Source organism: Siphateles boraxobius, unplaced genomic scaffold (genome assembly GCF_051911475.1).
Source record: "Siphateles boraxobius isolate OS27281-9 unplaced genomic scaffold, OSU_SipBor_1 204, whole genome shotgun sequence".
Classification (NCBI taxonomy): Eukaryota; Metazoa; Chordata; class Actinopteri; order Cypriniformes; family Leuciscidae; genus Siphateles; species Siphateles boraxobius.
In genome coordinates this window covers 592,027-612,427 of record NW_027508816.1, presented here as the reverse complement: position 1 = coordinate 612,427, position 20,401 = coordinate 592,027, and the positions used below count along the sequence as shown (strand labels likewise).

At 49.8% G+C, this 20,401-nt stretch overlaps 1 protein-coding gene across 1 annotated transcript in view; it reads left to right on the top strand.

Moving 5' to 3' along the window:
* The window catches only part of ppp1r21 (protein phosphatase 1, regulatory subunit 21), a 54,744-nt gene that overhangs the window by 14,532 nt on the left and 19,811 nt on the right, over positions 1 to 20,401 (top strand). The window contains exons 6-15 of the mRNA XM_077237564.1: positions 6,309 to 6,367; positions 6,928 to 7,022; positions 7,125 to 7,177; positions 7,250 to 7,399; positions 8,454 to 8,555; positions 9,153 to 9,241; positions 9,402 to 9,538; positions 13,710 to 13,802; positions 13,870 to 13,997; positions 19,835 to 19,981. Of these exons, the coding sequence (XP_077093679.1) occupies positions 6,309 to 6,367; positions 6,928 to 7,022; positions 7,125 to 7,177; positions 7,250 to 7,399; positions 8,454 to 8,555; positions 9,153 to 9,241; positions 9,402 to 9,538; positions 13,710 to 13,802; positions 13,870 to 13,997; positions 19,835 to 19,981 (1,053 nt within the window). The remainder of the gene's footprint in view (positions 1 to 6,308; positions 6,368 to 6,927; positions 7,023 to 7,124; positions 7,178 to 7,249; positions 7,400 to 8,453; positions 8,556 to 9,152; positions 9,242 to 9,401; positions 9,539 to 13,709; positions 13,803 to 13,869; positions 13,998 to 19,834; positions 19,982 to 20,401) is intronic.

The window sequence follows — 20,401 nt, the reverse complement described above, 5'->3', positions numbered from 1 at the left end:
AGAACTCGACGTCAGACGCGATTATTATGGACGGGCATGAGTACTCGAGGTCAGACACACGATTATTAGGGACGTGCATGAGTATTCGAGGTCAGAGACACGATTATTTGTGACGGCATGAGTACTCCACGTCAGACGCGATTATTAGGGACGTGCATGAGTACTCGAGGTCAGACACACGATTATTAGGGACGTGCATGAGTACTCGAGGTCAGCCACACGATTATTAGGTACGTGCATGAGGACTCAAGGTCAGCCACACGATTATTAGGGACGGGCATGAGTACTCGAAGTCAGACAATTATTAGGGATGGGCATGAGTACTCGAGGTCAGACACTATTATTAGGGACGGGCATGAGTACTCGAGGTCAGAGACACGATTATTAGGGACGGGCATGAGTACTCGAGGTCAGACACACGATTATTAGGGACGGGCATGAGTACTCGAGGTCAGACACACGATTATTAGAGACGGGCATGAGTACTCGAGGTCAGCCACACGATTATTAGGGACGGGCATGAGTACTCGACGTCAGACACTATTATTAGGGACGGGCATGAGTACTCGAGGTCAGAGACACGATTTTTAGGGACGGGCATGAGTACTCGACATCAGACGCCATTATTAGGGACGGACCTGAGTACTCGAGGTCAGACACACGATCATTAGGGACGGGCATGAGTACTCGAGGTCAGACGCGATTATTAGGGATGGGCATGAGTACTCGAAGTCAGACACGATTATTAGGGACGGGGATGACTTCTCGAGGTCAGACACACGATTATTAGGGAAGGGCATGAGTACTCGAGGTCGGACGCGATTATTAGGGACGAGCATGAGTACTCGAGGTCAGACTCTCGATTATTAGGGACAGGCATGAGTACTCGAGGTCCGACGCGATTATTAGGGACGGGCATGAGTACTCGAGGTCAGACCCTCGATTATTAGGGACAGGCATGAGTACTCGAGGTCAGACGCGATTATTAGGGACGGGCATGAGTACTCGAGGTCAGACCCTCGATTATTAGGGACGGGCATGAGTACTCGAGGTCAGGCGTGATTATTAGGGACGGGCATGAGTACTCGAGGTCAGACACACGATTATTAGGGACGGGCATGAGTACTCGAGGTCAGACACACGATTATTAGGGACGGGCATGAGTACTCGAGGTCAGACACGATTATTAGGGATGGGCATGAGTACTCGAGGTCAGACACACGATTATTAGGGACGGGGATGAGTACTCGAGGTCAGACACACGATTATTAGAGACGGGCATGAGTACTCGAGGTCAGTCACACGATTATTAGAGACGGGCATGAGTACTCGAGGTCAGACACACGATTATTAGGGACGGGGATGAGTACTCGAGGTCAGACACACGATTATTAGAGACGGGCATGAGTACTCGAGGTCAGCCACACGATTATTAGAGACGGGCATGAGTACTCGAGGTCAGACACATGATTATTAGGGACGTGCATGAGTACTCGAGGTCAGACACACGATTATTAGGGACGTGCATGAGTACTCAAGGTCAGGCACACGATTATTAGGGACGGGCATGAGTACTCAAGGTCAGACACACGATTATTAGGTACGTGCATGAGTACTCAAGGTCAGCCACACTATTATTAGGGACGGGCATGAGTACTTGAAGTCAGACACGATTATTAGGGATGGGCATGAGTACTCGAGGTCAGACACACGATTATTATGACGGGCATGAGTACTCGAGGTCAGACACGATTATTAGGGATGGGCATAAGTTCTCGAGGTCAGACACACGATTATTAGAGACGGGCATGAGTACTCAAGGTCAGCCACGCGATTATTAGGGACGGGCATGAGTACTCGACGTCAGACACTATTATTAGGGGCGCGCATGAGGACTCGAGGTCAGAGACACGATTATTAGGGACGGGCAGGAGAACTCGACTTCAGACGCGATTATTACGGACGGGCATGAGTAATCGAGGTCAGAGACACGATTATTAGGGACGGGCATGAGAACTCGACGTCAGACGCGATTATTATGGACGGGCATGAGTACTCGAGGTCAGACACACGATTATTAGGGACGGGCATGAGTATTCGAGGTCAGAGACACGATTATTTGTGACGGCATGAGTACTCCACGTCAGACGCGATTATTAGGGACGTGCATGAGTACTCGAGGTCAGACACACGATTATTAGGGACGTGCATGAGTACTCGAGGTCAGCCACACGATTATTAGGTACGTGCATGAGGACTCAAGGTCAGCCACACGATTATTAGGGACGGGCATGAGTACTCGAAGTCAGACAATTATTAGGGATGGGCATGAGTACTCGAGGTCAGACACTATTATTAGGGACGGGCATGAGTACTCGAGGTCAGAGACACGATTATTAGGGACGGGCATGAGTACTCGAGGTCAGACACACGATTATTAGGGACGGGCATGAGTACTCGAGGTCAGACACACGATTATTAGAGACGGGCATGAGTACTCGAGGTCAGCCACACGATTATTAGGGACGGGCATGAGTACTCGACGTCAGACACTATTATTAGGGACGGGCATGAGTACTCGAGGTCAGACACACGATTATTAGGGACGGGTATGAGTACTCGAAGTCAGACACGATTATTAGGGATGGGCATGAGTACTCGAGGTCAGACACACGATTATTAGAGACGGGCATGAGTACTCGAGGTAAGAAACGATTATTAGGGATGGGCATGAGTACTCGAGGTCAGACACACGGTTATTAGGGACGGACATGAGTACTCGAGGTCAGACCCTCGATTATTAGGGAAGGGCATGAGTACTCGTGGTAAGACACGATTATTGGGGACGGGCATGAGTACTCGAGGTCAGACACACGGTTATTAGGGACGGGCATGAGTACTCTACGTCAGATACGATTATTAGAGACGGGCATGAGTACTCGAGGTCAGACCCTCGATTAGGGACGGGCATGAGTACTCGAGGTCAGACATGATTATTAGGGACGGGCATGAGTACTCGAGGTCAGACACACGATTATTAGGGACGGGCATGAGTACTCGAGGTCAGACACACGATTATTAGGGACGGGCATGAGTACTCGAGGTCAGACACACGGTTATTAGGGACGGACATGAGTACTCGACGTCAGATATGATTATTAGGGACGGGCATGAGTACTCGAGGTCAGACGTGATTATTAGGGACGGGCATGAGTACTCGAGGTCAGACCCTCGATTATTAGGGACGGGCATGAGTACTCGAGGTCAGACACACGATTATTAGGGACGGGCATGAGTACTCGAAGTCAGACACGATTATTAGGGACGGGCATGAGTACTCGAGGTCAGACACACGATTATTAGGGATGGGCATGAGTACTCTAGGTCAGACACACCATTATTAGAGACGGGCATGAGTACTCTAGGTCAGACACGATTATTAGGGATGGGCAAGAGTACTCAAGGTCAGACACACGGTTATTAGGGACGGACATGAGTACTCGAGGTCAGACACACGATTATTAGAGACGGGCATGAGTACTCAACGTCAGACACACGATTATTAGGGACGAGCATGAGTACTCGAGGTCAGCCACACGATTATTAGGGACGGGCATGAGTACTCGACGTCAGACACTATTATTAGGGACGGGCATGAGTACTCGAGGTCAGACACACGATTATTAGGGACGGTTATGAGTACTCGAAGTCAGACACGATTATTAGGGATGGGCATGAGTACTCGAGGTCAGACACACGATTATTAGAGACGGGCATGAGTACTCGAGGTAAGAAACGATTATTAGGGATGGGCATGAGTACTCGAGGTCAGACACACGGTTATTAGGGACGGACATGAGTACTCGAGGTCAGACCCTCGATTATTAGGGAAGGGCATGAGTACTCGTGGTAAGACACGATTATTGGGGACGGGCATGAGTACTCGAGGTCAGACACACGGTTATTAGGGACGGGCATGAGTACTCTACGTCAGATACGATTATTAGAGACGGGCATGAGTACTCGAGGTCAGACCCTCGATTAGGGACGGGCATGAGTACTCGAGGTCAGACACACGATTATTAGGGACGGGCATGAGTACTCGAGGTCAGACACACGATTATTAGGGACGGGCATGAGTACTCGAGGTCAGACACACGGTTATTAGGGACGGACATGAGTACTCGACGTCAGATATGATTATTAGGGACGGGCATGAGTACTCGAGGTCAGACGTGATTATTAGGGACGGGCATGAGTACTCGAGGTCAGACCCTCGATTATTAGGGACGGGCATGAGTACTCGAGGTCAGACACACGATTATTAGGGACGGGCATGAGTACTCGAAGTCAGACACGATTATTAGGGACGGGCATGAGTACTCGAGGTCAGACACACGATTATTAGGGATGGGCATGAGTACTCTAGGTCAGACACACCATTATTAGAGACGGGCATGAGTACTCTAGGTCAGACACGATTATTAGGGATGGGCAAGAGTACTCAAGGTCAGACACACGGTTATTAGGGACGGACATGAGTACTCGAGGTCAGACACACGATTATTAGAGACGGGCATGAGTACTCAACGTCAGACACACGATTATTAGGGACGAGCATGAGTACTCGAGGTCAGACACGATTATTAGGGACGGGCATGAGTACTCGACGTCAGATACGATTATTAAGGACGGGCATGAGTACTCGAGGTCAGACACGATTATTAGGGACGGGCATGTCAGATACGATTATTGGGGACGGGCATGAGTACTCGACGTCAGATACGATTATTGGGGACGGGCATGAGTACTCGAGGTCAGACACGATTATTAGAGACGGGCATGAGTACTCGAGGTCAGACCCTCGATTATTAGGGACGGGCATGAGTACTCGAGGTCAGACATGGTTATTAGGTACGGGCATGAGTACTCGAGGTCAGACACACGATTATTAGGGACGGGCATGAGTACTCGAGGTCAGACACACGATTATTAGGGACGGGCATGAGTACTCGAGGTCAGACACACGATTATTAGGGACGGGCATGAGTACTCGAGGTCAGACAGACGATTATTAGAGACGGGCATGAGTACTCGAGGTCAGACACACGATTATTAGGGATGGGCAAGAGTACTCGAGGTCAGACAGACGATTATTAGAGACGGGCATGAGTACTCTAGGTCAGACACACGATTATTAAAGACGGGCATGAGTACTCGAGGTCAGACACGATTATTAGGGATGGACATGAGTACTCGAGGTCAGACACACGGTTATTAGGGACAGACATGAGTACTTGACGTCAGATACGATTATTAGGGACGGGCATGAGTACTCGAGGTCAGACATGATTATTAGGGACGGGCATGAGTACTCGAGGTCAGACCCTCGATTATTAGGGACGGGCATGAGTACTCGAGGTCAGACACATGATTATTAGAGACGGGCATGAGTACTTGACGTCAGATACGATTATTAGGGACGGGCATGAGTACTCGAGGTCAGACACACGGTTATTAGGGACGGGCATGAGTACTTGACGTCAGATACGATTATTAGGGACGGGCATGAGTACTCGAGGTCAGACATGATTATTAGAGACGGGCATGAGTACTCGAGGTCAGACCCTCGATTATTAGGGACGGGCATGAGTACTCGAGGTCAGACACATGATTATTAGAGACGGGCATGAGTACTCGAGGTCAGCCACACGATTATTAGAGACGGGCATGAGTACTCGAGGTCAGACACGATTATTAGGGACGGACATGAGTACTCGACATCAGACACACGATTATTAGGGACGAGCATGAGTACTCGAGGTCAGACACACGATAATTAGGGACGGGCATGCGTACTCGAGGTCAGACGCGATTATTAGGGACGGGCATGAGTACTCAACGTCAGATACGATTATTAGGGACGGGCATGAGTACTCGAGGTCAGACACGATTATTAGGGACTGGCATGAGTACTCGATGTCAGATACGATTATTAGGGGCGGGCATGAGTACTCGAGGTCATGACAACACACTCACTGCTTCACACTTATGGGTGTCAATGGCACAACATGTTTAGAAAGGCATGTATCTGTGATGCTGTAGCTGCGCTCACTGTGTTGTGTAGCGGCGCTCAATGCCGCATGGAGCACATGACATGTTTATAATATGTCTGATAATACTCGAGTGCTGAACATGCACATCCCTACTGTTCTTCATGTGTGATGATGCTGGTGTATGTGTGTACGAGGAGATGCTGATGTGTGCGTGTACGAAGAGATGCTTGTTTAATGATGATTTCGTGTCAGGTGACGGCTCAGACCCTGGAAAGAGAAGCCAAGGACTGTCGGGTCAGAACTGAAGAGTGGTAAATATGCACATTCGATCGGATCGCATTAATGTTATCTGTGATCCTTCAGTACGCCTGTTTCACACTGACTGATTCTGATTAGTCTATTATAATCGATTTATTCGTCAGATTTCCAAATGCACATTCACCCACACCTAACTAATCCAAACCTAGAAGTCAGCATAACATCACTCTGTTCATCTGTGTAAGTTATTCCAGTTATTCGTTAAAATCTGTTCATCCTCACACACGTCTCAATCTGAAGTCGGTCACAGCTTCTGTTTACTCAGACTGACTAAATATTGTGGTTGTAATCACTGTGTGATGCCTATTTCTGAAAATGAGTTATTCCATGTTTTGTATGTTGCCCATAAAAGCCTCTTGTGCAGTATTGTGTGGATAAAGTGTTTTATAGTGTTTAGTGTGGCAGAGACGGATGTTTATATGAGCGTGTCAGTGACTACTCACCCGACACACATACAGTGTGACACAGACTGCTTTATCGTTAACTTTGATTTCATCCATTGGAAGGTGTTGATAGTCGATGTATTTAGTGTGTGTGTGTGTGTGTGTGTCAGTCAGCAGCAGCTGAGGAAGTATCAGAGTGAAGTGAGCAGTCAGTTAAAGCACAGCAGCAGTTTGATCCTGGAGAAAGTGCCCTTTAATGACACCCGTGAGTAACACACACACGTGAACACACACACACACACACACACAAAGTAGATTTGAGCTTTTCCTTCATGTGTGTAATGATTGAATCTTGTGTTTTCCTCAGAGTCGAGTGACTACAACAGTCTGAACGTCCCTCTGCACAACAGACGGCATCAGGTGAGCGTGTGTGGTGTCATCAGGTGTCAGGTGACTGATAGAGCAGCACTGACTTCCTGTTCCTGTGTGCAGCTGAAGGCTCGTGATGTGGCGGCTCAGGCTCTGGGCTTCCTGCAGAATCTGGTGTCGGCGCTGCTGAACTTCCACTCCTACACCGAGCAGAGAGTCCACATCTACCCACTCGACTCGTCCATCGAGGCAGTCTCTCCCGTCAACCAGAGGGTACGAACACACACACACACACACACCTGCTGCGTTAATATACCCGTCAGCCACAGGGTACGAACACACACACACACACACACCTGCTGCGTTAATACACCCGTCAGCCAGAGGTTACGAACACACACACACACACACACCTGCTGCGTTAATACACCCGTCAGCCAGAGGGTACGAACACACACACACACACACACACACACACACACACACACACACACACACACACACACACACACACACACCTGCTGAGTTAATACGCCCGTCAGCCAGAGGGTACGAACACAAACACACACACACCTGCTGCGTTAATACACATGTCAACCAGAGGGTACGAACACACACACACACACACACACACACACACACACACACACACACACACACACACAACCACACACACACACACACACACCTGCTGCGTTAATACACCCGTCAACCAGAGGGTACGAACACACACACACATACACACACACACACACACACACACACCTGCTGCGTTAATACACTCGTCAGCCAGAGGGTACGAACACACACACACACACACACACATAATCACATTAATAATCAAACAGAAGGTTTACAACTTAAATTTCTTCAGCCCAAAACAGCTTAATCTTCTTTGTTTCACAGAGGTACATATCCTTTCCTCAGCCACACACACCATCCACAGTTTCTCACACACACTATTAGAGTCTGCTGTCGGTCTTTACTCTCAGGCAGCCTGGGTTATGGAGTTCTTAACAGGTGGCCATCTTGCTCCAGTCATCTGAGGGCAATGTATCTGCCCTCTACAACAAGCCCTCCCATTAAGCCACAGTACGAACACACACACACACACCCTCCCATGATGCCACAGTACGAACACACACACCTCCTCTGCTCTGTTAATAATCAACCAAACACATTCATAAACTTCATGTGTCTATCCACAGCATGACAGAAAAAAACATTCTCAATCTGTTCTCATTTTATGCAAATTGTGGTGTTGATTGAATGAATGAAGCTCACGGATTGAAGTTCTCCGGCCTGTGTTGTGTTGCTGCTCCTCCAGTTCTCCCAGTATCTGCACGAGAACGCGGCGTATCTGCGTCCACTAGAGGAAGATCTACTGCAGATACACCAGAGCATCACAGAGGACGCCATCACTGTCCTGGTGAGACACACACACACACACACACACACACACACACACACACACACACACACACACACACACACACACACACACACACACACACATAGTTACACCAGAGCATCACAGAGGACGCCATCACTGTCCTGATGAGACACACACACACACACACACACACACACACAGTTACACCAGAGCATCACAGAGGACGCCATCACTGTCCTGGTGAGACACACACACACACACACACACACACACACACATAGTTACACCAGAGCATCACAGAGGACGCCATCACTGTCCTGATGAGACACACACACACACACACACACACACACACACACACACAGCTACACCAGAGCATCACAGAGGACACCTTCACTGTCCTGGTGAGAGACACACACACACACAGTTACACCAGAGCATCACAGAGGACGCCATCACTGTCCTGGTGAGAGAGACACACAACACACACACACACACACACACACACACACACACACACACACACACACACACACAGTTACACCAGAGCATCACAGAGGACGCCATCACTGTCATCGCCTTACGCATGCGCCTCTGATGTCATCATCCACATGTTGTGTGTTACATCTGTAGGAAACTCTGGCCAAACTGCAGGACTTCTCCAGATCTTTCTCCGCCTACAGCAGCTTCCTGCAGAAGATCCTGCCGTACCAGCTCAAGAGGTCAGGGGTCACAGGGGTCATGAGCTCTAGTGTTGGTGTCAATGAACCTGATGTGTGCCGAGAGCGTCAGCTGTACAGTATACACACCATTACGTCTATGGAGAGTTCCCACATTGATAGTGAACTAGACACGTGTGTGTGTGTGTGTGTGTGTGTGCAGTCTGGAGGAGGAGTGCGACGCTTCTCTCTGCACGGCAGCGCTGACGGCCAGGAACCAGCAGCTACAGAACGACATGACGAAGCTGACCGCCGTCTTCCACAAACTCAAGTCTTACGTCGCTCTGCTAGCCGTGCCCAGTGAGTATTGCGTCACGCGACGCCCCTGTGCCGTGTGTGTGCGTGTTGGTCCGTGCCGTGTGCGTGCGTGTTGTGTGCGTGTTCCGTGTCGTGTGCGTGTCGAGTGCGTGTCCGTGTTGAGTGCGTGTCGTGTCCGTGTCGTGTCCGTGTCGAGTGCGTGTCGTGTCCGTGTTGAGTGCGTGTCGTGTCCGTGTCGAGTGCGTGTCGTGTCCGTGTTGAGTGCGTGTCGTGTCCGTGTCCGTGTTGAGTGCGTGTTGTGTCCGTGTCGAGTGCGTGTCGTGTCCGTGTACGTGTTGAGTGCGTGTCGTGTCCGTGTCCGTGTTGAGTGCGTGTCGTGTCCGTGTCCGTGTTGAGTGCGTGTCGTGTCCGTGTCCGTGTTGAGTGAGTGTCGTGTCCGTGTCCGTGTTGAGTGCGTGTCGTGTCGTGTCGTGTCCGTGTTGAGGTCGTGTCCGTGTCGAGTGCGTGTCGTGTCGAGTGCGTGTCGTGTCCGTGTCGTCGTGTCTGTGTCGAGTGCGTGTTGAGTGCGTGTCGAGTGCGTTTCGTGTCCGTTTCGAGTGCGTGTTGAGTGCGTGTCGTGTCCGTGTCGAGTGCGTGTTGAGTGCGTGTCGTGTTGAGTGCGTGTCGTGTCGTGTCCGTGTTGAGTGCGTGTCGTGTCCGTGTCGAGTGCGTGTCGTGTCCGTGTTGAGTGCGTGTCGTGTCCGTGTCGAGTGCGTGTTGAGTGCGTGTCGTGTTGAGTGCGTGTCGTGTCGTGTCCGTGTTGAGTGCGTGTCGTGTCCGTGTCGAGTGCGTGTCGTGTCCGTGTCCGTGTTGAGTGCGTGTCGTGTCCGTGTCGTGTTGAGGTCGTGTCCGTGTCGAGTGCGTGTTGAGTGCGTGTCCGTGTTGAGTGCGTGTCGTGTCCGTGTCGAGTGCGTGTTGAGTGCGTGTCGTGTCCGTGTCGTGTTGAGTGCGTGTCGTGTCCGTGTTGAGTGCGTGTCGTGTCCGTATCGTGTCGTGTTGAGTGCGTGTCGTGTCCGTGTTGTGTTGAGTGCGTGTCGTGTCCGTGTCGTGTTGAGTGCGTGTCGTGTCGTGTTGAGTGCGTGTCGTGTCCGTGTCGTGTCCGTGTCGTGTCGTGTCCGTGTCGTGTCCGTGTTGAGGGCGTGTCGTGTCCGTGTCGAGTGCGTGTTGAGTGCGTGTCGTGTCCGAGTCGTGTTGAGTGCGTGTCGTGTCCGTGTCGAGTGCGTGTTGAGTGCGTGTCCGTGTTGAGTGCGTGTCATGTCCGTGTCGAGTGCGTGTTGAGTGCGTGTCGTGTCCGTGTCGTGTTGAGTGCGTGTCGTGTCCGTGTCGTGTCCGTGTTGAGTGCGTGACGTGTTGTGTCGTGTTGAGTGCGTGTCGTGTCCGTGTCGTGTTGAGTGCGTGTCGTGTCCGTGTCGTGTTGAGTGCGTGTCGTGTCCGTGTCGTGTTGAGTGCGTGTCGTGTCCGTGTCGTGTCGTGTTGAGTGCGTGTCGTGTCCGTGTCGTGTCCGTGTTGAGGTCGTGTCCGTGTTGAGTGCGTGTCGTGTCCGTGTTGAGTGCGTGTCGTGTCGTGTCCGTGTTGAGTGCGTGTCGTGTCCGTGTTGAGTGCGTGTCGTGTCCGTGTCCGTGTTGAGTGCGTGTCGTGTCCGTGTCGTGTTGAGTGCGTCGTGTCCGTGTTGAGTGCGTTGAGTGCGTGTCGAGTGCGTGTCGTGTCCGTGTCGAGTGCGTGTTGAGTGCGTGTCGTGTCCGTGTCGAGTGCGTGTTGAGTGCGTGTCGTGTCCGTGTCGAGTGCGTGTTGAGTGCGTGTCGTGTCCGTGTCGTGTTGAGTGCGTGTCGTGTCCGTGTCGTGTCCGTGTTGAGTGCGTGTCCGTGTTGAGTGCGCGTCGTGTCCGTGTCCGTGTTGAGTGCGTGTCGTGTCCGTGTCGTGTTGAGTGCGTCGTGTCCGTGTTGAGTGCGTGTCGAGTGCGTGTCGTGTCCGTGTCGAGTGCGTGTTGAGTGCGTGTCGTGTCCGTGTCGTGTTGAGTGCGTGTCGTGTCCGTGTCGTGTCCGTGTTGAGTGCGTGTCTGTGTCGAGTGCGCGTCGTGTCCGTGTCCGTGTTGAGTGCGTGTCGTGTCCGTGTCGTGTTGAGTGCGTGTCGTGTCCGTGTTGAGTGCGTGTCGTGTCCGTGTCGAGTGCGTGTTGAGTGCGTGTCGTGTCCGTGTCGTGTTGAGTGCGTGTCGTGTCCGTGTCGTGTCCGTGTCGAGTGCGTGACGTGTCCGTGTCCGTGTTGAGTGCGTGTCGTGTCCGTGTCGTGTTGAGTGCGTGTCAGGTCCGTGTCGAGTGCGTGTCGAGTGCGTGTCGTGTCCGTGTCGAGTGCGTGTCGTGTCCGTGTTGAGTGCGTGTCGTGTCCGTGTTGAGTGCGTGTCGTGTCCGTGTCGTGTTGAGTGCGTGTCCGTGTCGTGTCATGTCAGTGTCCGTGTTGAGTGCGTGTCGTGTCTGTGTCGTGTGCGTGTCGTGTCCGTGTCGTGTCCGTGTCGTGTCCGTGTTGAGTGCGTGTCGTGTCCGTGTCGTGTTGAGTGCGTGTCGTGTCCGTGTCGAGTGCGTGTCCGTGTCGTGTCGTGTCGTGTCGTGTCAGTGTCCGTGTTGAGTGCGTGTCGTGTCTGTGTCGTGTGCGTGTCGTGTCCGTGTTGAGTGCGTGTCGTGTCTGTGTCGTGTGCGTGTCGTGTCCGTGTTGAGTGCGTGTCGTGTCCGTGTCGTGTTGAGTGCGTGTCGTGTCAGTGTCCGTGTTGAGTGCGTGTCGTGTCTGTGTCGTGTGCGTGTCGTGTCCGTGTTGAGTGCGTGTCGTGTCGTGTCGTGTCAGTGTCCGTGTTGAGTGCGTGTCGTGTCTGTGTCGTGTGCGTGTCGTGTCCGTGTTGAGTGCGTGTCGTGTCTGTGTCGTGTGCGTGTCGTGTCCGTGTTGAGTGCGCGTCGTGTCCGTGTCCGTGTTGAGTGCGTGTCGTGTCCGTGTCGTGTTGAGTGCGTGTCGTGTCCGTGTTGAGTGCGTGTCGTGTCCGTGTCGAGTGCGTGTTGAGTGCGTGTCGTGTCCGTGTCGTGTTGAGTGCGTGTCGTGTCCGTGTCGTGTCCGTGTCGAGTGCGTGACGTGTCCGTGTCCGTGTTGAGTGCGTGTCGTGTCCGTGTCGTGTTGAGTGCGTGTCAGGTCCGTGTCGAGTGCGTGTCGAGTGCGTGTCGTGTCCGTGTCGAGTGCGTGTCGTGTCCGTGTTGAGTGCGTGTCGTGTCCGTGTTGAGTGCGTGTCGTGTCCGTGTCGTGTTGAGTGCGTGTCCGTGTCGTGTCATGTCAGTGTCCGTGTTGAGTGCGTGTCGTGTCTGTGTCGTGTGCGTGTCGTGTCTGTGTCGTGTGCGTGTCGTGTGCGTGTCGTGTCCGTGTTGAGTGCGTGTCGTGTCCGTGTCGTGTTGAGTGCGTGTCGTGTCCGTGTCGAGTGCGTGTCCGTGTCGTGTCGTGTCGTGTCGTGTCAGTGTCCGTGTTGAGTGCGTGTCGTGTCTGTGTCGTGTGCGTGTCGTGTCCGTGTTGAGTGCGTGTCGTGTCTGTGTCGTGTGCGTGTCGTGTCCGTGTTGAGTGCGTGTCGTGTCCGTGTCGTGTTGAGTGCGTGTCATGTCCGTGTCGAGTGCGTGTCGTGTCCGTGTCCGTGTTGAGTGCGTGTCGTGTCCGTGTTGAGTGCGTGTCGTGTCCGTCTCGAGTGCGTGTCGTGTCCGTGTCCGTGTTGAGTGCGTGTCCGTGTCCGTGTTGAGTGAGTGTCGTGTCCGTGTCCGTGTTGAGTGCGTGTCGTGTCCGTGTCGTGTTGAGTGCGTGTCCGTGTCGTGTCGTGTCGTGTCGTGTCCGTGTCCGTGTCCGTGTTGAGTGCGTGTCCGTGTCGTGTTGAGTGCGTGTCCGTGTCGTGTCGTGTCGTGTCGTGTCCGTGTCCGTGTCGTGTTGAGTGCGTGTCCGTGTCGTGTCGTGTCGTGTCGTGTCCGTGTCCGTGTCCGTGTTGAGTGCGTGTCGTGTCTGTGTCGTGTGCGTGTCGTGTCCGTGTCCGTGTTGAGTGCGTGTCGTGTGCGTGTTGAGTGCGTGTTGAGTGCGTGTCGAGTGCGTGTCGTGTGTGTGTCGTGTGCGTGTTGAGTGCATTTTGTGCCCGTATTTGAGTGGTCAGTGATGTTCTCTGCCGCAGGTGTTCGCTCAGATGCCATGTGTCAGAGCAGTGCTAACGCCGTGTTCACCCAGATGAGTGCGAGCTTACACAGCCTGCACGACGTCACCACAGGTGTGTGTTCAGGTGAGATCAGAGCACTTTATAAGAGTCTCGGTGTGTAAATCTGCTGTCTCCTCAGAGCTGTCCACACACTACAGTCAGAAGGTTTCCCTGGAGCAGGAGCTGCCCACCGCCACACAGAAGCTGCGCACCACCAACGAGTGTCTGCTGGCGTCTCTGGCGGCCCTCACCAGCAGCTGTGGGAAGGTCACAACACACACACACACCGCTCTCACGCTTCACAACACACACCGCTCTGCACACACAGCGCTCTCGTGCTTCACAACTATGGGATGAATTTAGTCTCAAATTGATTAATAAATGCATTCACAATTATCCATGAACTTCATAAATGTTGCAGATATGTTTTACTATCCACAACCAAATGCCTTTCAACTTGCATTCACTTGTCCGAGTAAAAAAGTTGCTTGTCCGGATTTTTTTTTTTTTTTAGTGTGTGTTAATTTATTCTGAAGCAATATTCTCATCAGTGTTCAATCATCTTTGATATTTAAATCGGCATATTGTAATATCTGCACCTTTAAAGGGCATCTCCTTCCCCAATCGTATTAAATGTATGCTTCATCTTTCATTTTAAATTCCTAAATTTGATCAATACATTCAATTATTTAGAATAATAAGACATTATAGGGCTGTTACCCTAGGTAGGGCTGATCAAATTAAATCATTTACACTGAAAAATTAAAACTGCATAAAATAATGTTATGAAATTGATTTACAAATAAGAAACGTTGGAAAGAATGATACTACTTTTAAACATAACACTAAACCGCCATTAGGTGGCGGCCGTCTTAATGAGTGAGTCATTGATTATTTCAATCAAACGATTCGTTCAAACGGCTGATTCATTCAAGAATGAGACATGTTTATGAATGGGTCATGGAATCTTTGACTCAACCGATTCGTTCAAAATGCTGAATCATTCAGTAATGAAAACAGGTTGAGTGCTCCTGTGAGATGCGCCGTGGTTCTGCTGTGATTTTTGTTTGGAACTATTTTCGCTGCTGAAACAGAACAAAAACAGGCAATATTGCATCTAAAATGTAAGTGACTTAATTTTAACTGTTTATTGAACTGTTTTAGTAAATCAATGTCACATTTTCAATCGTGATGGTATTCAGGAAAAATAATTGAGGTTGCTTAACATATGTTAAAAATATAACAACTCCACATTTAGATTTTTTATAGGCAGTATGTTGTTAACTGAGTGTGTGTGTGTGTGCTGCGCTCATTTGTGTAGATTTCTCCTCGAGAGGCTGCGCGAGCGTCAACAGCGCAACCTTACGGTCAGTTTTTTTTACAGTCTATGGTAATACATTATCCACAATCGATCGCAACTTACAATAAATGTAATAAAATCAGAATCATTCTCTCGGTTTAGTGATTCCCTAGTTATTTGTTTATTTTTGTTATTGATGTTCTAATCAGGCTACTTGTCCGGTCGGGCAAGTAAAATTCTCTTTTATTTGTCCCTTCAAAAAATCCACTTGTCCCGGACAAGCGGACAAGCGTTAATGTCGAGCCCTGCAAATAAAACACAGGCCTGTTCTTCTCTCGATCATCAACGTCGTCGCTCCTCCTTTATGCTTCCGCTCCTCCGTGAGAGATGCGAGACCGGTGTGCTCACAGCTGTCGTTCATTAACACTCGCACCACCGGCCTCGCGCCGCTCTCTCACGTCCCTCGGCCTCGTTCTGTTCGCCACAATACACTTCCCACATCTTTTTTCAAAAGTGTGTTTAACTGTTTAGAAGCAGATCTCCTAGAAGTGGTAAATGCCTCACTTCTCTCTTATATGTATATATAATTTTTTGTTGTTGCTTTAAACAGAAAATCATTTTTTAATCAAACGTTTAGCTGTCGCCCTTTATGATAGAACTATTGTGCATTTTTTCACGGTTCTAACGGTGTATGGGTTGACTACATTTTTCTACATTTTTTTTTTGTAGCAGTGAAAAAACCCTACCAACATTAGCTAGAAACAGTATTAAAGTAGTAGTAACGAGTAGAGAAGAGAGCCGTGGAACTGCTCAGTTAGCTTCAGAGTCAGTAACGTTACTGGTAAATGCATTTGCCTAACACACTGTCGCCCAATGTCAAAACGTTTTTATGTAATTATATTATTAGTATAATAATATACTAATAATATATATTACCCACGGCAATGGATCTATTATTAGGGGTGGCCCACCTCTAACAAAGAGTATAGAGGAACAACTTCTATACTCTTTGCCCCTAATAATAGATCCATTGCCACTGAGTAGCTGACGGATGTATTCCGTCAAAATGGCTGACATGCGGCTAGGGGTCATGTGACTGGGAGATCCCTGTTCAACCTGTACATGCTACCAATGAGCCAAATAATGAGAAAGAACCAAATCTCTTACCACAGCTATGCAGACGACACACAGCTCTACTTATCCCTATCGCCTAACGATTACAGCCCCATTGACTCCCTTTGCCAATGCATTGATGAAGTAAACAATTGGATGTGCCAAAACTTTCTTCAGTTAAACAAAGACAAAACTGAAGTCATTGTGTTTGGAAACAAAGATGAAGTTCTCAAGGTGAACGCATACCTTCAGTCTAGGGGTCAAACAACTAAACATCAATTCAGGAATCTTGGTGTGTCTCTAGAGTCAGACCTTAGTTTCAGTAGTCATGTCAAAGCAATAACTAAATCAGCATATTATCACCTGAAAAATATTGCAAGAATTAGATGCTTTGTTTCCAGTCAAGACTTAGAGAAACGTGTGCATGCTTTCATCACCAGCTGGGTGGATTATTGTAATGGACACCTCACTGGCCTTCCCAAAAACACCATAAGACAGTTGCAGCTCATACAGAACGCTGAGCAGAACCAGAACATATGAACACATCACACCAGTCCTCAGCTCTTTACACTGGCTGCCAGTTACATATAGGATTGATTTTAAAGTATTATTACTGGTATATAAATCACTCAATGGCCTAGGACCTCAATACATTGCAGATATGCTCAGTGAATATAAACCCAACAGATCACTCAGATCATTAGGATCACATCAGCTAGAAATACCAAGGGTTCACTTTAAGCTTGGCGAGTCTGCTTTTAGCTACTATACTGGAACTGTTCCAGAAGAGATCAGATGTGCTCCTACAGTAGTCACATTCAAATCCAGACTCAAAACACATCTGTTTAGCTGTGCATTTACTGGATGAGCACTGTACCACTGTTCGTCCGACTGCTTGCACTATTTTATTTCCTTTTTTATTCTAAACTGTTTTAATTAATATTATTTCTTTTGATTATTATAATTCCTTCTATGTTAAGCACTTTGAATTACCATTGTGTATGAAATGCGCTATATAAATAAACTTGCCTTGTCTTGCCTGGCCTGCGTGTCACCTGATCCAAAAATGCACATCTCTCTTGTTGCGTGCACAAATTCTGACCTACATTAATACAAAATCGAGGTTTTGTACTTACAACTATCTTTATTTGTACAAAATGCTGCAAATACATGAAATTCTGGATTTTGCTAATGCATTTATTAATCAATTTGAGACTAATTTCATCCCATACACAACACACACCGCTCTCTTGCTTCACAACACACACCGCTCTCTTGCTTCACAACACACACCGCTCTCTTGCTTCACAACACACACCACTCTCATGCTTCACAACACACACCGCTCTCTTGCTTCACAACACACACCGCTCTCATGCTTCACAACACACACCACTCTCTTGCTTCACAACACACACCGCTCTCTTGCTTCACAACACACACCACTCTCATGCTTCACAACACACACCGCTCTCTTGCTTCACAACACACACCACTCTCATGCTTCACAACACACACCGCTCTCTTGCTTCACAACACACACCGCTCTCATGCTTCACAACACACACCACTCTCATGCTTCACAACACACACCGCTCTCTTGCTTCACAACACACACCGCTCTCTTGCTTCACAACACACACCGCTCTCATGCTTCACAACACACACCGCTCTCATGCTTCACAACACACACCGCTCTCATGCTTCACAACACACACCGCTCTCATGCTTCACAACACACACCGCTCTCTTGCTTCACAACACACACCGCTCTCATGCTTCACAACACACACCGCTCTCATGCTTCACAACACACACCGCTCTCTTGCTTCACAACACACACCGCTCTCATGCTTCACAACACACACCGCTCTCATGCTTCACAACACACACCGCTCTCATGCTTCACAACACACACCGCTCTCATGCTTCACAACACACACCGCTCTCTTGCTTCACAACACACACCGCTCTCTTGCTTCACAACACACACCGCTCTCATGCTTCACAACACACACCGCTCTCATGCTTCACAACACACACCGCTCTCATGTTTCACAACACACACCGCTCTCTTGCTTCACAACACACACCGCTCTCATGCTTCACAACACACACCGCTCTCTTGCTTCACAACACACACCGCTCTCATGCTTCACAACACACACCGCTCTCATGCTTCACAACACACACCACCCTCATGCTTCACAACACACACCGCTCTCTTGCTTCACAACACACACCGCTCTCATGCTTCACAACACACACCGCTCTCATGCTTCACAACACACACCGCTCTCATGCTTCACAACACACACCGCTCTCATGCTTCACAACACACACCGCTCTCATGCTTCACAACACACACCACCCTCATGCTTCACAACACACACCGCTCTCATGCTTCACAACACACACCGCTCTCTTGCTTCACAACACACACCGCTCTCTTGCTTCACAACACACACCGCTCTCTTGCTTCACAACACACACCGCTCTCATGCTTCACAACACACACCGCTCTCTTGCTTCACAACACACACCGCTCTCATGCTTCACAACACACACCGCTCTCTTGCTTCACAACACACACCGCTCTCATGCTTCACAACACACACCGCTCTCTTGCTTCACAACACACACCGCTCTCTTGCTTCACAACACACACCGCTCTCATGCTTCACAACACACACCGCTCTCATGCTTCACAACACACACCGCTCTCTTGCTTCACAACACACACCGCTCTCATGCTTCACAACACACACCGCTCTCATGCTTCACAACACACACCGCTCTCATGCTTCACAACACACACCGCTCTCATGCTTCACAACACACACCGCTCTCTTGCTTCACAACACACACCGCTCTCATGCTTCACAACACACACCGCTCTCTTGCTTCACAACACACACCGCTCTCATGCTTCACAACACACACCGCTCTCATGCTTCACAACACACACCGCTCTCATGCTTCACAACACACACCGCTCTCTTGCTTCACAACACACACCGCTCTCATGCTTCACAACACACACCGCTCTCTTGCTTCACAACACACACCGCTCTCTTGCTTCACAACACACACCGCTCTCATGCTTCACAACACACACCGCTCTCATGCTTCACAACACACACCGCTCTCTTGCTTCACAACACACACCGCTCTCTTGCTTCACAACACACACCGCTCTCTTGCTTCACAACACACACCGCTCTCATGCTTCACAACACACACCGCTCTCATGCTTCACAACACACACCGCTCTCATGCTTCACAACACACACCGCTCTCTTGCTTCACAACACACACCGCTCTCATGCTTCACAACACACACCGCTCTCTTGCTTCACAACACACACCGCTCTCTTGCTTCACAACACACACCGCTCTCATGCTTCACAACACACACCGCTCTCATGCTTCACAACACACACCGCTCTCTTGCTTCACAACACACACCGCTCTCATGCTTCACAACACACACCGCTCTCTTGCTTCACAACACACACCGCTCTCATGCTTCACAACACACACCGCTCTCATGCTTCACAACACACACCGCTCTCATGCTTCACAACACACACCGCTCTCATGCTTCACAACACACACCGCTCTCTTGCTTCTGACGCCTCTCTGTCCTCCGGTTCACTGTCTGATGCCTGCCGAACGGTCTCTCACACAGATGGCCACCTTCTTCAGCAACAGCCTGGATTTCCTGGCGTCGTGTCCTGGTTACGGTCCGCGAGGAGGCGTCCTGAACCCGCTGCAGGCCCACAGCGTGATGGAGAACAAGAGGCGCGCCGCCACATACATGAGCGCCATCAGGAAGGTCACAGTCTTTATTACTTTCCTTTAAAGTACAGGTCAAGCTTTGATTTGGGAAGGGAAGGAGGGAAGAAAGGCTCATACAAAGTAGAAAAATATAAAAACAAGATAAAAGTACATGAGTAACATTGGTCCTCTATTGAAACGGTCCTCTATGCTGTTTTAGCTGATCACATGCCTGATTGCAATAGTCCAGTCAGGAAATGGAGAGGTTCTTAAGCACTTGATCTTGATGATATGGTGTTTTTGCAGTGACTGAGATTCACTGATAGTTACAGTGTTTTCTCTTACTGTAATAGCCTCTTGTAGCTGTTCTGTTTTCTCTTAAGGTGATGATACACAGGGCAACTTTTTGAGCAATGTTGCTGGGCAATGTTGCCGTAAACGGACAACCAGATGAGACACAGGGCCCACGACCGATCTA